Raw genomic sequence first — 22,150 nt, 5'->3', positions numbered from 1 at the left:
CAAGATCTGCTCAGAGCTGAAGCCAAGATTCAACTGTTTCAAAGGAAAATTAATAAAAGCAACTCGGCCTTTTGAAAGGATCAACATTGACTTCAAAGGACCCCTGCCATCATCAACTAGAAACAAGTACATCCTCACTATTGTGGATGAATATTCGAGATTTCCCTTTGCCTATCCCTGTCGAGACATGTCATCAGAAACAGTAATTCAAAATCTCAATGACTTATTCACCACATACGGCTATCCTTCATACATACACACTGATAGAGGGACCAGTTTTCTATCAAAAGATATCAAAGATTACTTAATGTCCAAGGGTGTAGCTACCAGTTCCACAACACTTTACAACCCTCAAGGTAATGGACAGGTGGAACGCTACAATGGAATAATTTGGAAGACAATCCGTTTAGCCCTACGGTCCAGGAACATGGATACTTCTCACTGGGAAAAGGTACTCTTAGAATCACTAAGCAGCATTCGCTCGCTTCTCTGCACGACCATCAATTGCACACCTCACGAGCGAATGTTCATTCATCCTCGTAATCACACGTCTATGACAAACTTGCCATCCTGGCTGATCAACGCCAAGGAGGCATGGATGAAGACCTTTGTAAGACTCAGTAAGCATGATCCTGAAGTTGAAAAGGTAGAAATTATTCATTTGAACCCTCATGTCGCTCAAGTAAGACTTTCTGATGGAAGAGAAGTTTCTGTCAACACTCGTAGATTGGCCCCGGTAGGTTCCACTACTGGGAGGGAAGAATGATATGATAATCATATGTCATGAATCAGTTGTTTGAATTATTCTAAATCATCAGAAAGTTTGTTATTTTATCTCAGTTTATTTTAGTCAATAAAAGCCATTATTCTAGCTCTTCAATGGTCTGTATTTATTACACCTAATAAATAAAACAATCTTTTAGTTTTCTCTGGTACAATGTGTACTAGCTCCCTGCCCAAACTTTACAAGTGGTGTTTGAAAAAGATGTTGAGGGTGCAGAAATAAGTATCATGACCTTGGTATTTGAATGATCAAATCTAAAAATCCAATTAATTGTAAAAATAAGCTCAAATTAATACTGTTTTCGATTGAAAACGGGTTTCGATTGAGGGGAGTCAAACGTGGGGAGGGGGGTCCTGACGACACCCCCAATCCCCCCTATAGTGAGGTCTACGTTATAATGGCAGTGGAGAAAGATAGGAGAACAACGTTGCCAATCAACGCTGTCTTGTCAATGCCTTCCATAGACAGTAGTTGATACAGGTCTATCTACAGATGTAATATTAACAAAACTGTTTACTCCAGTTTAAAATAATCAATAATTATATTTTATTAAGCATTAAATAATATTTTTAAATAATTTCATAATTAAGATGAAATATTTTGTTAATTAATTATCACTTCTACATTGTTAAAAGACGATCTGGCAACAGAGCATAGCGAGAAAGACATAGCGCTATCCCCTTCGTTGCATGATAGACAAGGATAGCAACACCATTGCTAATCAAACACTGTCATTATAGCGTGTGAGTCCTGGATCCTCGCCTGTACTACAGATCCTCAATTTTTTATTTTTCTCGATTTTGGCCGTTTGAACTCCAACAACTATTAGAAACTTTCCATTACCGTACGAACTGTAAATTTGTGATGTAGTTACAAGTTTACAAGCGTGTAGTTAACTGATTACATTTGGGATGAGGAGAAGGTTTCGATTGTTTGAATGAATGCCCAATTAAGGTTGATTGGAAAGCGCGTCAATCGCTTGATCGTTTAAAAATCAATTGTCAATCGCTTGATCCTCCAATAATCAATAGACTCAAACCAAGCTGGCATTTAAAGTTGGCGCTTGTAGACAGCTGATCGCCTCTAGTACGACATCTGAATCCAGACCGCGCCACACTCGCTCTGTTGTCACATCACATAACCTTCTCAAAATTCTCTACAAAAGAGCAGTTAACAGCAGACAACCGTCCAGTGTGTGCATTCTTTTGTGATTTTAGTATTATTCAATTATTCTTTTTGTTAGGGTGTTATGGTTTTCAAATAAGTGATTGAAGATAATTTGTACGGGTAGGTTTCATCCAAGCTTTAGTAAAATGCCAGACGAGAAATTAAGTGTGAACTCTTCTATGGGACGAAGTGTGAATTATCAATCAACAAGCTCCTCAAGAGAGCCAATTTGGACAAGGGTTGCAAATGATCCTTTATCTGGAAGTTGTTCGGGATACGAATCAAATGTAAGTGAACACAATTGAGGACATTTAATTTCATTCAGTTGGTAAGTTACTGATGGAACTGCCACAAAGTACTTTCTCTGGGTTAACGTTTATCAGCTAAACTTGACACACTTCCAAAATTGTTCTAGAGAATTTGCTGATAAACTTTTGCTCGTGTAGTATGACTTCTTAATATGATTACAAAACTAAAGAATATTGTAGAGTTTTTTTTTTTTATTCAGTTCAATAGCCTACTACAGACAAGCTTCCACCTACCTAAACCTACCTGGCTGTAAGCTCTCAGATAAGAATGCTTTGAAAATCATCAAATTTATATCAATCTTTTTTCAAGAATAAATACGGTATTAATAATTAGCACACAATTTTAGTAGTCAACATTTATTTGAATATTTATACCTGAATAGGCCTATATTGTTCGTAAACTTGAGGCTAGTTTAATCAGTCCATCTTCATAAGTGAGTATTTATCACTTCTGCAGTACTACTAGTAGATGAGTACAACACTTCCTTTGTTCAAAATATATTTCAGAAGCTATTTAAACTTGAAGTTCCACTACGCTAGAAGTGAATATACTATTTACTTATTTGATCCCCACAACAGTCTATATGTCCGGTAAGTCAACAAACTCGTTATAAATGAGAATTAGAGTGTATTCAGAGAACATTCAGTCTATTTAGGTTTCATTTTGGAGAAATCTAGTGTATTCAGAGAACATTCGGTCTTTTTAGGTTTCATTTCGGAGAAATTTAGTAAAAGTCCTTAAAAAGCTGGAGGAAAGAATCCTTCTAATTTATTAGCACCGCCATTACTTAAGCTGAACATTATATCGAGTTGAAAATCAAAGTTCAGTCGTACTTGAAAACCCTTGAAAAACTTACTCTAACCCCCAAAAAATGATTTGACGGACTTATGTACTGAAATGGAAAAATTGCTGTCTTAATACTATACTTATACTCACTTATACAATTTGTTCTCAAGAAAACATAGAAAAAACTGGTCAATGCAGATTTTGGGCGCATGTTTGGCTATATTTCAAAGCCCTTTCATCAATGCAGCATTTGTAAAAAACCTCGACCGGTTTACTGAAGTCTGTCCATTAGTTTTTGAAAAAGCTGCGAAATCGTAGAAAAATGCTGGAGAACGCCGGAATGAAGATTTTGATCGTATCTTTGGCGTTTATTCGGAGCCCTTCTAATATAACATTCTCACACCTTAGCTGGACTTTTACACTAAATTTTTTTCTGTTCATTTGTTTTCGAAAAAGCTGAGAAAACTCAGAAATATGTTGGAAATCGCTGGAAAACCGCTGATCTCCGGCATATCTTTGACATTATGACAAAGCCCTTTTAATGCAATATTTACATTAATTTGAAAATATTTTGTTCATTTGTTGTCGCAAAAAAATGCTGAAAAAGTAAATAACCGCCAATTTTAGGCGCACCTTTGGTGTCATTTCAAAACTCTCTCAATACAACATTTTTACACCTTAGCTGAGACTGTGTACCAAATTTGATCATTTTTTGTCAATTAGTTCCTGGAAAAGCTGAGAAAACGCAGTTTTCGGGTGTATCTTTGGAATGTTTTTCCAAATCCTTCTTGGTACGCCTCTATAGAAAGGCCAACTAACATACCTGCCAAATTTGAACACATTTGGTCCACAAGAATTTTAGTTCTGTTGATTATGAATCAGTGAGTGAGTGAGTGTATGAATCAGTGTTATTTGACTTTTATATAAAAAGGAGTTTCTCAAAGTTTGTTCATAGTTTTTTTTATAATTTATTCGACTTATCGTAAACAATAAGGTTAACGTGATTATATTTTCCTGAGGGTGAAGCTTACATAGTCGTAGGCTTGTTCAAGGTTGCTAGGATAACTGATGTTGACAGAAGAAGAAATCTATTCTTATTTGGTGCAGGAGTGATGAATTGATGATTCCTATTATGATCATGTTTTTATCTGACTGTGACTATTTTTATTGTGGGGACTTGTTGAATCAAAAGTCACGTGAAAAAATCCTAAACAATATCACAATATTGAATGTGAGTGGAAATCGAAGGATTATTAATGGAATCCTACCGAAAACGCGTCACCACTAAATTTAATGAATGAATCATTCAATGCCTCGTGAATTTGGATGGTCATATACCGGATATAATTTTTCATACGTAAATGGGAGAAGTTAACCCCACATGGGATACTTTGGGTGTATCTGTAAAAATATTCAATTTTAAAATAAATGTATAGATGTGTTACAGCAGTTTAAAATTTGTTCCTTCTTTCCAAATACTATAGATATTTTGAACAAAGAAAATGCAAATTCCTATTGTACAGTATGTATATCAATTTGAAAATATATTTATCAACAATAGAACTGTCATTAATTTTCCTTGATATGGACGAAAATTTATGATAAATTTGAGCATTCATTGCTGGCATTGAAATAGTTTGCAATAGCTGGCGATGACGAAGAGTCTAATATACAATAAATTATTTGTAATTAATTATTGGAGTAATTAATGGCATTGAAATATTTGTGATGAATGTTAGTTCCTACTGTTTCATCTAGGTTACAGACGGACGATCTTCCGATCTTTTTCCGTTCTCTTATCATATTTTTTATTAATTTATTGTGTCACGGCTTTCACTGAAATTTTTAAAGGTCATACGCATCTCAAGATTGCTTGGTTATTCATAATATTTACGTAAAATATTGCAATGAATCAGTTGATAAGCTATTGTTGCCACCAGTCTGAATGCAGTTTTGTATTTGTGTAAATCTTCAACCATGATTTCAAGGGTATCTTGAGTGGTCCAATGTCTAGTTGTGAACTCACATGGTTGGAACAGAACTTTGCATCCTAATGTCAACAGAATATCAAGGTCATTCATGGGTCAGAGATTAATTTTGTTGTGTGAATTTATCCTCATGTCTGTTTTGTAAATTTAAGGATAATAGTATTTGTTTATTTTTGCTTGGTACTTGGAAAAGTTGATGATAATTTACGGTATCGCATTAGATACTGAGAATCATAATGTTAATCTTGTTTGATTAATTTTGATGATTGAATAATTGTTACTGGAACAAACAATCTGAGAGCCGGTTGCACAAAAGCCGGTTAAATTTTAATCATGATTAATTCCACAAGAACTATCAGAGAAGCCTTTTTTCTTAAAAGCCTTCTATGATTAGTTCTCGTGAAATTAATCACGGTTAAAATTTAACCGGCTTTTGTGAAACCGGGCCTGAGTGTTAAATTAAGACCAAATGAGCACAGAGTTTGGAAAATAAATACATCGTTTTCAAAAAGTATCTTCTTTTCGCCATGAATTATTTTGCTATAATTATCTGAAGAACTTGAAAATTATACTTTTCAATGAGATAGAATTCTGTATAATTATCCAGTTATTATTGAATTTGAAGCATACAGCAACAAGATTTTATGCTTTACTATGACAGTTTCAGTTTCGGGTCTAAAATTACAGTCAAAATTCAGATCTGGTTTGGGCTCGTTTCTCGGTTAGTAGGCCATTTTCATGTCAAGCTTCATGTATGAATCATCTAAAATTTAGAAAAAAATCAGAACTCCATTTTCGAACTTGTCATGAGTGGTGGGTGAGTCATCTACAAAGAGTTCACCTCCACAATTCATAAAGTTCACTGTTCGATTATCCTTACTTATTATTATCAAATGCATTTTTCTAGATAGGAAGCAATGACTTTTTATGAATAAACGATAAAGAAGGAATTCTGTGCTATTTATTTGAGAAGATCAAATATGCTCAACAAATCTGTATGATGCAATAATTGCTTTCCAAATAAAATATCGTACGTTTTTTCTATCTTGAATAATTGAGAGAAAATTAGTTCCGGGCTGTTATAATTTAATAATTTATCAAATATTTTGAATATTTTCATGAAAAATTTCAAGTGATTTTCTGAGATTATCTCTAGCATAAGTGATTATCTCTAGCATTTATTTCAACTCCATGTAAATTCTACCGATACTCTTGTAACTGGGTGATTCCTCCAATTCCCCACACGTAATCTTCCATGGGCAAAAACCTCGGAATAAAAACAATACGGTAGGAGATTTTTATAACAACTAGAATAGAGTGCTGTATAATGTTTTTATTGGAATAATTAGCTGTAGAGTAACACAGCAAAGGAGCTGGTAAAGTTTAATGACATTATTACATTTGATTCGGAGCAATTGATATAATAGAGGATGATGTATGGAACAATTCCTGAACTGAAGATGTGTTAGAACCTTGAACAAAAATTTCTGATAACTCTAGGACTAATGAAAAAATAATACTATCAACCTGAATTTTATCAAGACTAACTAAACTTGGGCATGATGTTTTTAGTTTTTTAATTAAACATTCACCATTGATTCATTTTCAATGTAAATAAATTTTTACCAATGGTTTTATTAAAATCAATTTTTGTTCGTATCTGCACATTGTGATGTATACCAATGCTTAGTGAATTTTCTTTTTCAATGTGGGTTTTCCGGATCTATTTTCTTAAGCAGTCATTCACCATCATTCTGCTAGAGAATATTCAAATTTTTTCAATTCAAATAATGTTCTTAAAAATATTGAAATAAAACTTGATGTTTACTTGAATTCGTTTACTGCAATTTATCGTTGAGTCTCTTCAATATAATTGCAAATTACAAAAACTGATTAGCTTTTAGCAAAGTACAAGTTGCACTGTATGCTAATCAGTTCATGCTCTGAATAAATTTATCTCATTATTTAAATTGGATTTCTGGTGATGCTCGAGTAGAAGCAAACTGAAATGATCAGTCATGATCAGATGCTTGAATGCGGAGTACAGTTGATAGTCAACTTTGTGAACTGCTAAATTTTGTGGACGTTTTGTGTGTTTATTGAAACAAAGAGAATATTTTCATCAATTGAGAAATTAAAATGGTAGGCTAATCATGACGTAAAGTGTGCTTCAAGATTAGACTTTTTAGTATCTAGCATTTTCCATCTTTTGTTTTGCCCTCATGTTGAAATATTGATGGTACATGGATCAGCTATATGTCTAAATGGTTCAAAATTCTATCAGTTGAATGTAAATTCCACTTTTTATTAATTAAATACCAAAAACTACGATGGAACTGCAATTCTGTATTCAAAACTCGTTCCTCAGTATTCTTTTCACGTTCTCAAGTCTCTCGTATAATTCTTTTTCATCAGATCATAGTTTTTTATCATCAAGTAGATTTATTACACTTGACTCAATTATGACAATAATATTTCTTATAAGTAAAAATGTTTGGTTATGTAGTTGTGTGTCAGTTTGTTGAAACGACCAATGTGTTTCTATTTTATTATTTTCCTATTTTTCATTCAACATTATTGCATATTTCCACCTCATTTATTCATCTTAGACTTTGATTTCTTTAATACTGTGATATTTTGGTTTCAGGAAAGTTACGACAGGTCATTAACGTCGTGTACCTCCTCAGAGCCATGCAAGGGCAAGGGATTGAACGTATTCAATGCAGCCGTATTTGTAGCTGGAGAGATGGCCGGCAGTGGGATACTAGCATTACCTAAGGCTGTGGTTGATTGTGGTCAGTTAAAACTGTTATTTCTTACTACAATTCTTTCCAAAATATATCAGAGAAATATTATTTACATGTAGTGGGATAGATGAAAGTAAGTGGATAAAAAAGGTGACGATTTGAAATGAAATTAAATTGATACCTGTGATACCTGAAGCTGTCGTCATTTTAAGTTGTAATTTTACAATTTTTCAATCAAGCTCTTTCCAAACTATCATATAATAGTTTATTCAACTATTTGTTTGTATAATAACTAATTTGCTTTGTAAAAAGATTGCATGATTTGATGTATTTTGTTCAATTCACATAATATTGAGTAATTCCTATTTCATGTGACCTCTTTTCACATTTTTTGTTAAGTTCACATCCAAAACTTCTTGAACTCATGTTTTATTCCAATATTCATAGAATTTTTTTATTAATACTATACTGTGATACTGAAAAACTCCTTGATAATATTACCTTAGAGAAACAATAGCTTGAGTAGATATCCCATGGTATAGGGCATTTATGTCGCAACTTTAACTGTTATCTCAAGTCAATTACTATCGATTATTGAAGATTTTTACTTTTTTGGCCGGGTAAGTGTGTATGAACGGCATAATATCAGAGACAACCAGCGTCACACACCTTTTTAGGAAATAAATACGTGGACTATCAGCTTGAGATAACAGTAAAAGTTGCGACATAAACGCCCTATACCATGGGATATCTACTCAAGCTATTGTTTCTCTATGATATTACTAAACAAATTTAAAACTTCATTTTTCAAATATTCAATTTTACCTAAGTTTTAAAACCAACATGCAGACATCAATTTTTAATTTGTAATTCATGACTGTACATTCGCATTAGAGTGAAAAGTCTTGAAAGTATGTCACGCAATTCTGAATGGATCAATGATTGTTTTACCTTGTTCATATTATAATAATTCCAAGTCCATACCAACTACAGTCTTCATAAAAGTAGTGAACCCAATATATATGAATCCAATAATGGTAGGTAGCTACTACAAAATTGAAACAAACAAAAATCTCAATTTATAAAATAACACCATAGTATCCTTTTTTAAAAAAGTTTCTAATATAAAATAACAGATTAAAAACACAAAGCGTACTATGATGTTATATCATAAATAAAAAATATGTACCGTAGCCCTGAATACATAAAGGGCTACTTATATGATATTTTATATATAAAAATAAGTAGCCTTTAATACTACATACATTTTAAAAAATGCAATATTCCTTTAGGGGTTCCCATTTCTCAAACTGTGGTCCCATTTAATACCTTGTTTGTATAATGAGTAATTTCTTTGTAAAAAGATTGCATGATTTGTATTTTGTTCAATTCACATATTAAGTTTTCATGTGACCTCTTTTCACTTTTTTGTCTAGTTCACATCCGAAACTTCTTGAACTCATTAGATATCATCGCCGATAAAAGACTTCTATTTGTTTATTCTACAAAATCCATACCATTTGTTTAGTCTATGATATCACACACTGTTTAGTCTATGATACATCTCAAACTATTAGATAATATTATGATTCGGCCTAGAGCCTAGATGAATTCTCTTCTCATGAATTAGAGGTTATCTTACTTAGTCTGTGAACTGTCTTGAACTATTAGAAGAGTTAAAGCTGCGTTATCTCCTATTTACATAGCCATTCTTTAATATTCTAGTATTTTCCCACCTTGAGACTCATTTTTATTTTCTTTGACTCATGTAGTGTCATTCCCTGATAAGTAGATGCCTTATTATGTCATGAAATATTGATTTAATCAACACATTATGATTGTGACGAACGAATACTATTCCATTAGTGAAATTCAGTTTGAACTGTCAGCATTGCTTTAACAGGAAGCGTTGATTTCATTTTAGAATGAAAAAGACTAAGAAATTGTCAAAAACCACATATTTATTAATACTTCGAAAGACCGGTTTCGGTTATTACACCTATCTGGAGTTTACCAGAGATGGTGTAATAACCGAAACCGGTCTTTCTAAGCATCAATAAATCTGTGGTTTTTGACAATTTCTTAGTCTTTTTTATTCAATATGAATAATTACCACAATATCAACTTCTCAACTACACAAAAAATTGATGTTATTTATGAGGATTCCTGACAGTTTACAGTGAATCTCTGTATATTCAATTTCTATGCTTTGTGAACCACTTTCATTGAATGTTTATTTTATATGAAATTTATTTTATGTTTATTCTAATTTCAAACAACCGATAAGGCCATAAAGTACATCATAAGAAAGTGATATACACGTTTCATAGACAGTCCTTTCCTAATCTCTCAATTGTGTGGTCGGGTAGTTTTTAATGACAAATTATGAAACATTGTAAATAGGAGTTGGTCTACCGTAGTGAACTTTGACTTTTTGAAATCATTTAGAAAGAATAGATGATATTATAAATGTATTAACATGATGAGAGTCAAATAATTTTTGCTATGATGACATAAAAAGAAATGCTTTGGTTAGATTCACTTGAAACTGTCAGCATGAGAAACATTGACGTAATGAGGAATTCCGCTGGTGCTGGTTTCAAATAAATCTCAGTATGGAGATGTTTAAACTTTACTCTTATTAATAAAATTGAAAACACTTTCACAGAGTAAGTTTAAGCGCAATTTGAACTGCCGGTGGATTGAAAAAATTCAATTATTGAATTATTATGTGAGTTTGAACTATTAACAGTTCCGATTGAGATTGAACTTGTTGAAATATATTACTTTTTACTTTTATTATTGAATAATAGCGTAATTTAATAATATTTCTAGATTATATTAATACAGGGTGCGAGACTTCCTTTTTTTAAAGTAAATAAAACTCTTTGTATGGATCAGAAAGTTTGTATTTATTTTTTGTAATGTAGACACATATATATATAAAGTTTTGTTTCAATTAGTTTTGAATATCAAATCAGGTAGGTGACATCCCCCATTCTTCATACACTGAGTAAACCGATGTTTGGCTTTTGTCATGACTCCTGCCAGCATTGCTGGATATTGCAGGCGTTATTTCTTCCCTGATATTGGTTTTCAAATCTTGTAGGGTCCTTGGATGGTTCAAATAAACAAGGGATTTCAAAAAACCCCATAGGAAAAAATCACAAGGGCTCAAATCGGGAGATCGAGCTGGCCACACCAAATCGCTCCTAATTGAGATGAGGCGTCCTGGAAAGTGCTCTCTGAATTGAAGTCACGTTTAGAATGTTCTTGCACAATTGCCATCTTGTATGGATGGAAATGAAGATCATCATGAAGAATTCGTCTCACAGAACGATCGGAAACCAAGAGCAGACGCATGTTTGTCACGGTTTTCTCGAAAACGGCTCTAACGATTTTCTTCAAATTTATACCATGGATAGCTATTTATAAGCCCTATCAACTGACATGAGTCTCATTTCTGGGAAAATTACAGGAGCTCCGTAATATTCTTGAGAAAAATGGCGGATAATTACTAAAAAACCATGTTTTTCACGGTTTTCTCGAAAACGGCTCTAACGATTTTCTTCAAATTTATACCATGGATAGCTATTTATAAGCCCTATCAACTGACATGAGTCTCATTTCTGGGAAAATTACAGGAGCTCCGTAATATTCTTGAGAAAAATGGCGGATAATTACTAAAAAACCATGTTTTTCACGGTTTTCTCGGAAACGGCTCTAACGATTTTCTTCAAATTTATATCATAGATAGCTATTTATGAGCCCTATCAACTGACATGAGTCTCATTTCTGGGAAAATTGCAGGAGCTCCGTTATATTCTTGAGAAAAATGGGAGATAGTTACTAAAAAACCAAGTTTTTCACGATTTTCTCAAAAATGACTTGACCGATTTTTTTCAAATTCATACCCTCTGTACTTATTTATCAGCTCCATCAACTGCCATGTCTGGCAGTCTTTTTCCTGGGAAACTAATGGGGTCCACCCCATCCTTGAGAAATGGACTTCGTAAACTCCTTCTCGTGCTTGAGGTAGGTAGGTAGAGCAGTTTATAAAAAGAACACATAGTCGAGATATTTCATCTGTAGAACAGCTGTTTTGACGACTTTTAAAAAATCATCGAATTTCACAATATTTACACAAAGGAAAAAGTACTCTGAAAACAATTATATATACACATATACAGTAGTCTGATCGTAGTTTCAAATATGTTGCCGCCAATCGTCATTATAATAATAATAATAATATCGAGTGACCTGGCTGGCTCAGGTCTGGTGTCAGAGTTTTCAGGTCGCAACTGATCAATTTCAGGGCCTCTGACATGACCTAACGACTGCTTTTTAGGCAGCCGGGACCGACGGCTTAACGTGTCCATCCGAAACACGGGAGTGGCCCGAGATAAATATCTTGGCCCGGGCCGGGATTTGAACCCGGGCCTCTGAATCATAAAGCCAGCATCTGATCCACTCGACTACGGCCACTCCTATCGTCATTATGTTATTCCCCTACATTATTCTCGTTCAAGAATGAGGCTTACAGTTCAATGAGCAAGGAAAGTTGTGTGAGTGTACCACACCAGATTTTTCTTGTTGAATATCAAATCAGGTAGGTGACATCCCCCATTCTTCATACACTGAGTAAACCGATGTTTGGCTTTTGTCATGACTCCTGCCAGCATTGCTGGATATTGCAGGCGTTATTTCTTCCCTGATATTGGTTTTCAAATCTTGTAGGGTCCTTGGATGGTTCAAATAAACAAGGGATTTCAAAAAACCCCATAGGAAAAAATCACAAGGGCTCAAATCGGGAGATCGAGCTGGCCACACCAAATCGCTCCTAATTGAGATGAGGCGTCCTGGAAAGTGCTCTCTGAATTGAAGTCACGTTTAGAATGTTCTTGCACAATTGCCATCTTGTATGGATGGAAATGAAGATCATCATGAAGAATTCGTCTCACAGAACGATCGGAAACCAAGAGCAGACGCATGTTTGTGCGCAGAACGCTGTAGTGATCTCAACATTGAAACTCTCGCTGCTTCAATGTTCTCAGATGACCTAATAGGCCGAGGGTGTTTAGTTCTTTTTACTTTCCTTGCCCTACTACTATAGGTAAGGAAAGTATTGCTTTCCAAAAAAAATTAAGATACCCCAATTACAAGTTTTTACTTCCCTTGTCCTACTAATATAGGTAAGGAAAGTATTGCTTTCCAAAAAAAATTAAGGTACCCCAATTTCAAGTTTTCTATGCGTTTCAAGGTCCCCTGAGTCCAAAAACATGATTTTTGGGTGTTGGTCTGTGTGTGAACACGATAACTCCATTTCTAATTAACCGATTCACTTGAAATTTTAAACTTAAGGTCCTTATACTATGAGTATCCGACAATAAGAAATTCAATTCAAAATGGCGGAAAAAATGGTGGATAATGACTAAAAAACCATGTCTTTCACGGTTTTCTCGAAAACGGCTCAAACGATTTTCTTCAAATTTATACCATGGATAGCCATTTATAAGCCCTATCAACTGACATGAGTCTCATTTCTGGGAAAATTACAGGAGCTCCGTAATATTCTTGAGAAAAATGGCGGATAATTACTAAAAAACCATGTTTTTCACGGTTTTCTCGAAAACGGCTCTAACGATTTTCTTCAAATTTATACCATGGATAGCTATTTATAAGCCCTATCAACTGACATGAGTCTCATTTCTGGGAAAATTACAAGAGCTCCGTAATATTCTTGAGAAAAATGGCGGATAATTACTAAAAAACCATGTTTTTCACGGTTTTCTCGGAAACGGCTCTAACGATTTTCTTCAAATTTATATCATAGATAGCTATCTATGAGCCCTATCAACTGACATGAGTCTCATTTCTGGGAAAATTGCAGGAGCTCCGTTATATTCTTGAGAAAAATGGCAGATAGTTACTAAAAAACCAAGTTTTTCACGATTTTTTTCAAAAATGACTTGACCGATTTTTTTCAAATTCATACCCTCTGTACTTATTTATCAGCTCCATCAACTGCCATGTCTGGCAGTCTTTTTCCTGGGAAACTAATGGGGTCCACCCCATCCTTGAGAAATGGACTTCGTAAACTCCTTCTCGTGCTTGAGGTAGGTAGGTAGAGCAGTTTATAAAAAGAACACATAGTCGAGATATTTCATCTGTAGAACAGCTGTTTTGACGACTTTTAAAAAATCATCGAATTTCACAATATTTACACAAAGGAAAAAGTACTCTGAAAACAATTATATATACACATATACAGTAGTCTGATCGTAGTTTCAAATATGTTGCCGCCAATCGTCATTATAATAATAATAATAATATCGAGTGACCTGGCTGGCTCAGGTCTGGTGTCAGAGTTTTCAGGTCGCAACTGATCAATTTCAGGGCCTCTGACATGACCTAACGACTGCTTTTTAGGCAGCCGGGACCGACGGCTTAACGTGTCCATCCGAAACACGGGAGTGGCCCGAGATAAATATCTTGGCCCGGGCCGGGATTTGAACCCGGGCCTCTGAATCATAAAGCCAGCATCTGATCCACTCGACTACGGCCACTCCTATCGTCATTATGTTATTCCCCTACATTATTCTCGTTCAAGAATGAGGCTTACAGTTCAATGAGCAAGGAAAGTTGTGTGAGTGTACCACACCAGATTTTTCTTGTTGCACTTGCAGTTTGTCTGAACGTAGTGACCCACGTAACAATTGATTTCCAGTCCGGGACTGTAGCCAAAGGGACTACATTAAAGCGATTTCGAAATGCGCGCTGGGTCGTGATCACAGAGCATCCACTCGAAAAATAAGTCTCAACGGCAAATGCACGCTTCTCACTGTTCCAATGCATGATGGCTACTGAACATGTCGGGAAGGAAACTTTATGATCTGATCTCAATAACGAGACCAAATTTGCTCTACTATGACATCAGCTGACTGAATAGCGCTTACTTTAAAAAAGGAAGTTTTGCTTTCGCACCCGGTATAACCTTGGTGAATCCATCAGAACTCACATAAGTGTTAGATAACTCTTCTCAACTCAATCGTATGTTCGCTCTAAGTTGTACAGCCAATATTAAATGCATATTTGATTAATACATAAACCTTTATCTGTTGCTAAGTCAATAATGTCAACTGATACCACATTATCACGTGCTACACCAAGTCCGAGGTTATATACATAATATAACATGATATATACAAGAATAATATATAGTTTGGAAGGGCCTATAGTGAGTTCCATGTTACAATGTCAGTATTTGATGAACATTGGTGCTGTTTTCCTCGCCTATCATTCGACAAAGCAGATAGCGCTATCCTTTTCTAGCTCCGCAACGTTGCCAGATTGTCTTTTCACAATGTAGAAATTAATTAATTTATTAATTAATAAATAAGTATTTAATGTCAATTATGAAATTTAATCATTGAGAAATTAAATAAATTTCCTTGATGGATGAAATACCTATAATTGATTATTTCAAGAAGAATGAACAGTTATTAAATCATATATACCAGTATCAGCTATCCTCTATAGAAAGCAGTGGCAAAGCAGAGAATCGGCAACGCTGTTCTCCTATCTTTCTCCACTGTCAGCATAGTGTGAATGTGTGCTCAATACAGTTATAGTGGTCAATCAAATTCTGCCATTAGGCTATAGTATTTATTTGTATGTGTAGTATGTGGTGAGGTCCATGTTATAATAGCAGTGAAGAAAGATAGAACAACGTTGCCGAACCTCTGTCTTGTCAATTCCTTCTATAGACGGTAGCTGATACAGGTTTATTGATTTAATATTAACGGTTCATTCTCGTTCAAAATAATCAATTATATTTTAATAAGCAGGAATTTATTTTTTTTTCAATAATTTTATAATGAATTTTCATAATAAATTAAGACATAATATTTTGTTAATTAGTGATCAACTCTACATTGTTAAGAGACGATCTGGCAACAGAGCAAAGCGAGAAAGAGATAGCGCTATCCGCTTTGTTGAATGATAGACAAGGATAGCAATGCCATTGCTAAACAAACACTGCTATTATAACGTGGACCTCACTATAGTATAGTATTTGTATAATTATTTTTATTATATATATTCATATTGTATTTTGTTTAAGTGTAAAAAATGTATTCTATTCTATTGTATGAGGTGGAGCTGACTAAGTGAGTGTTTCTTTTGCAGGTTGGATAGGCCTGGTGCTTGTGGTGGTGTTCTGCCTGAATGCGTGCTACGGAGGGTGTCGCCTGGGCAAGTGCTGGACCATCCTGGAGGAGCGCTATCCCGAGCACCGCGCATCCAGTCGCAATCCCTACTCCACCATTGCCTACAGGGCTTACGGGAGGTGGTGCAGGTAACTAACAATTCACTCACTCACCCTACTTTTCCAATCAAGCTTTGTTTTCTTCCTTGTCCTCTACTTGTTTTTTTCTTCATTTGTCAGCTGTGCTTTTAGAATTAAGTTTTTTTTGGTCCTTCAAAATTATCTCTTTAAGGGCCGTTTGCACAGTCAAAGCTTAAACTGAATTCAATCAGCTGGTGGCTTGAACTAAAAATCTAGTGTGGCGCACTCACACAACTTTCCTTGCCGTTATGAAAATTGATCACCTGACGCTAGTGTTCCCGCGCATCTCAAGTCTACTATTCAAAGACTTGAACAGCTGGTGACAGGGCAATAACGCTGGAGACACACATGAGGTCTGCTATCTCTTCATAGTGAATGATTTAATAGAATCAACAATAATTTGCAATTGAATAATCACATTTTCTCGAATTTAAAGCTTATTTTCAATTTTAGGTGAAAATGTTACTGAACCTTAATTGTAGAGATTTTCATGCTCAATCTACTCCACTTGATTTTTTTTGTTTCAATTGTATCTGAAGCCTGATAATTGGAAATCTATCTGCATTGATGGGGCGGAGCTCCTGAAATTTTTACAGATATGGGACTTATGGCAGTTGATAGAGCTTATCGATGACTATTTTAGGTATGAATTTGATGAAAATCGTTGGAGCCGTTTCCGAGAAAATCACGAAAAACCCTGTTTTTGACAACATTTTCGCAATTTTAGCCGCCATCTTGAATTGCATTTGATCGAAATTGTTCGTGTCGGATCCTTATAATGAAAGGACCTTGAGTTCCAAATTTCAAGTCATTCCGTTAATTGGGAGATGAGATATCGTGTACACAGACGCACATACACTCATATATATACACACACACACACACACACACACACACACACACACACACACACACACACACACACACACTTGTGAACCTTAAGTTCCAAATTTCAAGTCATTCCGTTAATTGGGAGATGAGATATCGTGTACACAGACGCACATACACTCATACACACACACACACACACACACACACACACACACACACACACACACACACACACACACACACACCACACACACACACACACACACACACACACACATACAGACCAATACCCAAAAACCACTTTTTCGGACCCAGGGGACCTTGAAACGTATAGAAATTTAGGAATTGGTGTACCTTAATTTTTTTCGGAAAGCAATACTTTCCTTACCTATGGTAATAGGGCAAGGAAAGTAAAAATGGATCACACTATAATGAACAAGACTTGATATGGATTTAATCCAGTTTAAAATGAAATTTAGTTTAAACTGATACTGTGAAACGGCACTAATTTGTGAATATTTCCTATTTTAGTGATAATAATGTGAAATTTTTCTTCTTTGTTTGGTTTTGAAGCATCTAAATTTAAAAATCTACTTTGTGAAGATAATTAAGAACTGAAAATTTTGTAAAGTGAACAACTACAAGACTTAACCTATTTCGGACCTATAATCTAAATTTGGGAGAGGAATAGCATAAGGCTACCTTATTTTTTTCTCTATCATTTTTTATGATGTGCTTGTATGAATCAATAAATCAATAAAATAGTTATTTGTGCAACTAGTGCGCAAAGTGACAGTTTGCTGCACCGAAAGAAACGTTTACACACGAGCCGTAGGCGAGGGCGGAATGGTTTCTTGAGTGCAGCAGAGGAACTTTTGAGCACGTATTTCACATTAAATTTTTCCTACAATTACCATTGAATATAAAATATAATAATAAAAATAATATTAATAATATTTACCATTGAATATGAGAAGTGGTTGATCATGGGTAAAATGATGGCTGAAATCCATCAAATTTTTGTCTGTATAATTTTGTTATTAATAACTTTAATTTATTTTAAAGTTGATAATCGATAATTTATTCAAATTAAAAACTAAATCAATCTGAAAATTTGAATAATTTTGAGTAAATCTTAATTTCTAAATAATTTCTCAACCAATCAATTTATGAATGGAAATATATTATTTGAAATAATGAATAATTAATAATATTCAAAATTTATAATTTAATGAGTTCTCATTTTTATTTATTTGAGAATCAGAAAAAATATAGATAGAACAAATTCGCATTCAAAATACACGCCAACAATATCAACAGCTGATTGAGATGGCTGCAAGATAATACGCAAAGTATTAAGAGTACTCAAAGTAATACTTTGCACACTAGAGCGGAAAAGTGATTCTTTGCGTTCTGTAATCAGTGCAGGAATGGTCACTTTTCAAGGTAACTGTAGGAAAAACAATTCTCCTACTTCTCAGTTCAGCTTAGTTTTCTCTCTTGTCTTCTTGTTTTTTCTTCTTCTCCTACTTCATCGTAATCCTCCTTCTCATCCTATCCTCCTCCTGCTCTCCATTCTCCTTCTCCTCTTCTTCCTCCTCCACCTCCTCCTCCTCCTCCTTCTCACTTCTCGTCGTCTCCTACCTTCTATTCCTTATTCTCCTCTCCCATCTCCCTCTCCACTCCTTCTCCCGTGAGCAACACCCTTAGAAACAAGAAAATATGTAAATATTTTTCCTAAATGCAAAATTGTTTGTGCATATAGTGAGGTCCACGTTATGATGGCAGTGTTTGATTATCAATGGTCTTGCTTTCCTTGTCTATCATTCAACAAATAGATAGCGCTATCTCTTTCTCGCTTTGCTCTGTTGCCAGATCGTCTTTTAATAATGTAGAATTAATCATCAATTAACAAAATATTTCATCTTAATTTTTGAAAATTCATCGTGAAATTATTGAAAAATATAATAATTGCTTGCTTAATAAAATTTAATTGATTATTTTAAACGAGAATTAAACGTTAATATTACATCAATAAACATGTATCAGCTACCGTCTATTGAAGGCATTGACAACACAGAGGATTAGCAACGTTTTTCTCCTATCTTTCTTCACTGCCATTATAACGTGCACCTCACTATAGGGTAATGTAGCCGATTATAGTTGGTTTTCCAGTAATCAGATTATTAGTATATAATACTGTGCATAAATGAAGAACCAGTGGTTCATAAAAAATTATAACCCACATGTGTCCAATCAGATTTATTAGTGCATACATGAAAAACGTATCTTCGTAGATTCAATTAAATTCTACAATATTCATCTAGTACATGAATAAGCTGCCCACAAGTAAGATAATATGAAATTTTACTTATCACATTATTATTATCATGCATTTCTTGTGTGTGGGCAGCTTTTTCCTGTATTACAGGACTTCTAAGTTTTTGTTGAATTTGCTTTTGAATGTTTTCACAGAATTTTTATTAAACAAAAAACGATTTATGCGAATTCCTGATTCTATCTTTACAAATTGTCATGTACTGTACATGAAATGACAATCAATGATAACAAGTAGTTTGATCTCTCATAAAATAACCATTTCGTATTATTAACTATTATCAATTGTCATAAACTATGATGCCATGTCTAACATTTTAGCACTAGTCTCTTTAGATTGAAACACATTATGAAATGAACGGCTCGGATTCAAGGTCATCAATTATTTATCTCATAAAAGATCTTTGTTTCCTAGTAAAAGTGATGTCAAAACTAACAATGCATCTCAATGAAAGTGAAATGTAGTTCAAGAGTGAAAACCAACCTTGAGTTTGTGTCATGTGTAGGAATTTAATCTTGAAATTGGATGAAGAAAAATCTATATGAATTATCAATGTTTTGAGATCAAAGATCGTGTGTTGATATACATTGGCTAATTTGTCTTGGCTTTTGATTATACTTTTTAATTTATGTACTTTGCGTACTCCAGATTTGCAACATGACAACGCAAAATAGTTAGTAGGTTTTATGGAGCACCAGTGCAGCAAAATCAAAATTAAGTTGATCAACCACTTCTCATATTCAATGGTAACTGTAGGAAAAATTTAATGTGAAATACATGCGCAAAGTTCGTTTGCTGCACTCAAGAAACCATCATTCCGTAAACGTTTCTTTCGGTGCAGCAAACTGTCACTTTGCACACTAGTTGCACAAATAACTATTCCCGCACTAGAGCGGAAAAGTGATTCTTTGCGTTCTGTAATCAGTGCAGGAATGGCCACTTTTCAAGGTAACTGTAGGAAAAAAATTCTCCTACTTCTCAGTTCAGCTTCGTTTTCTCTCTTATCTTCTTGTTTTTTCTTCTCCTCCTACTTCATCGTAATCCTCCTTCTCCTCCTATCCTCCTCCTGCTCTCCATTCTCCTTCTCCTCTTCCTCCTCCTCCTCACTTCTCGTCGTCTCCTACCTTCTATTCCTTCTTCTTCTCCTCTTCCATTTCCCTCTCCACTCCTTCTCCTCATGTGAGCAACACCCTTAGAAACAAAAAATATATATAAATATTTTTCCTAAATGCAAAATTGTTTGTGCATATAGTGAGGTCCACATTACAATGGCAGTGTTTGATTAGCAATGGTATTGCTATCCTTGTCTATCATTCAACAAATAGATAGCGCTATCTCTTTCTCGCTTTGCTCTGTTGCCAGATCGTCTTTCAACAATGTAGAATTAATCATTAGTTAACAAAATATTTCATCTCAATTATGAAAATTTATCATGAAATTTTTGAAAAATATAATTGCTTGCTTAATAAAATATAATTGATTATTTTAAATGAGAATGAACCGTTAATATTACATCAATAAACCTGTATCAGCTACCGTCTATTGAAGGCATTGACAAGACAGATGATCAGGAACGTTTTTTTCTTATCTTTCTTCACTGTCATTATAACGTGGACCTCACTATAGGGTAATGTAGCCGATTGTAGTTGGTTTTCCAGTAATCAGATTATTAGTATTATAATACTGTGCATAAATGAAGAACCAGAGGTTCATAAAAAATTATAACCTACATGTGTCCAATCAGATTTATTAGTGCATACATGAAAAACGTATCTTCATAGATTCAATAAAATTCTACAATATTCATCTAGTACATGAAGAAGCTGCCCACAAGTAAGATAATATGAAATTTTACTTATCACATTATTATTATCATGCATTTCTTGTGTGTGGGCAGCTTTTTCCTGTATTACAGGACTTCTAAGTTTTTGTTGAATTTGCTTTTGAATGTTTTCACAGAAGTTTTATTGAAAAAAAAAAACGATTTTATGCGAATGCCTGATTATATCTTCACAAATTTTCATGTTCTGTACATGTAATGACAATCAATGATAAAAAGTAGGTAGTTTGAGAAATCTCTCATAGAATAACCATTTCGTATTATCATCTATTGTCAATTGTCATAAATGATGATGCCATGTCTAACATTTTAGCACTATTCTCTTGAGATTGAAACACATTATGAAACGAACGGCTCCGATTCAAGGTCATTAATCATTTATCTCATAAAAGATCTTTGTTTCCTAGTAAAAGTGATGTCAAAACTATCAATGCATCTCAATGAAAGTGAAATGTAGATCAAGAGTGAAAACCAACCTTGAGTTTGTGTCATCTGTAGGAATTTAATCTTGAAATTGAATGAAGAAAAATCTATATGAATTATCAATGTTTCGAGATCAAAGATCGTGTGTTGATATACATTGGCTAATTTGTCTTGGATTTTTATTATATTATTTGATTCATGGTTTTCCATGAATAATCTTGATTAATTATGATTGATGATGAAGATAAAAATGACAACTTATATAAGGCTTATAGTAAGGCCTGTTAATTATAGAAATAAATTAAGAATCTAAATTGTAGATTATTTATGTTGATTTCCGTACAATTTTTACTTTCGGAATTGAATTGTGTGCTTGTTTTATATGTTAGGCACGTTTATTGGATCTTTTTTTTAACATTTCTTATATAATTCTATTTTATTTTTTCTTATTTAATTATATCTAATCAAAAATCCAAATTTTAGATTTTTTCTGTTGATTTCCGTACAATTTTTACTTTCGGAATTGAATTTTGAGCTTGTTTTATATGTTAGGCACGTTTATTGGATCTTTTTTTTAACATTTCTTTATT

The 22,150-nt window shown here is 34.0% G+C and overlaps 1 protein-coding gene across 2 annotated transcripts in view; it reads left to right on the top strand.

Annotated features, from left to right (window-relative positions):
• The first annotated feature begins 1,928 nt into the window (after positions 1–1,928).
• The window catches only part of LOC111059396 (amino acid transporter AVT1A-like), a 43,450-nt gene continuing 23,228 nt past the window's right edge, over positions 1,929–22,150 (top strand). Inside the window, exons 1-3 of one of the 2 annotated variants that reach the window (XM_039431559.1) lie at positions 1,929–2,238; positions 7,682–7,829; positions 15,969–16,137. In XM_039431559.1, the coding sequence (XP_039287493.1) occupies positions 2,098–2,238; positions 7,682–7,829; positions 15,969–16,137 (458 nt within the window). In that variant the 5' untranslated portion in view covers positions 1,929–2,097. Of the gene's footprint in view, positions 2,239–7,043; positions 7,177–7,681; positions 7,830–15,968; positions 16,138–22,150 lie in introns of those variants that run through there. The other variant, XM_039431561.1, reaches the window with a different exon arrangement.

This window comes from Nilaparvata lugens, chromosome 6 (genome assembly GCF_014356525.2).
Source record: "Nilaparvata lugens isolate BPH chromosome 6, ASM1435652v1, whole genome shotgun sequence".
Taxonomy (NCBI): Eukaryota; Metazoa; Arthropoda; class Insecta; order Hemiptera; family Delphacidae; genus Nilaparvata; species Nilaparvata lugens.
This window is presented reverse-complemented; position numbering and strand designations above follow the sequence as displayed.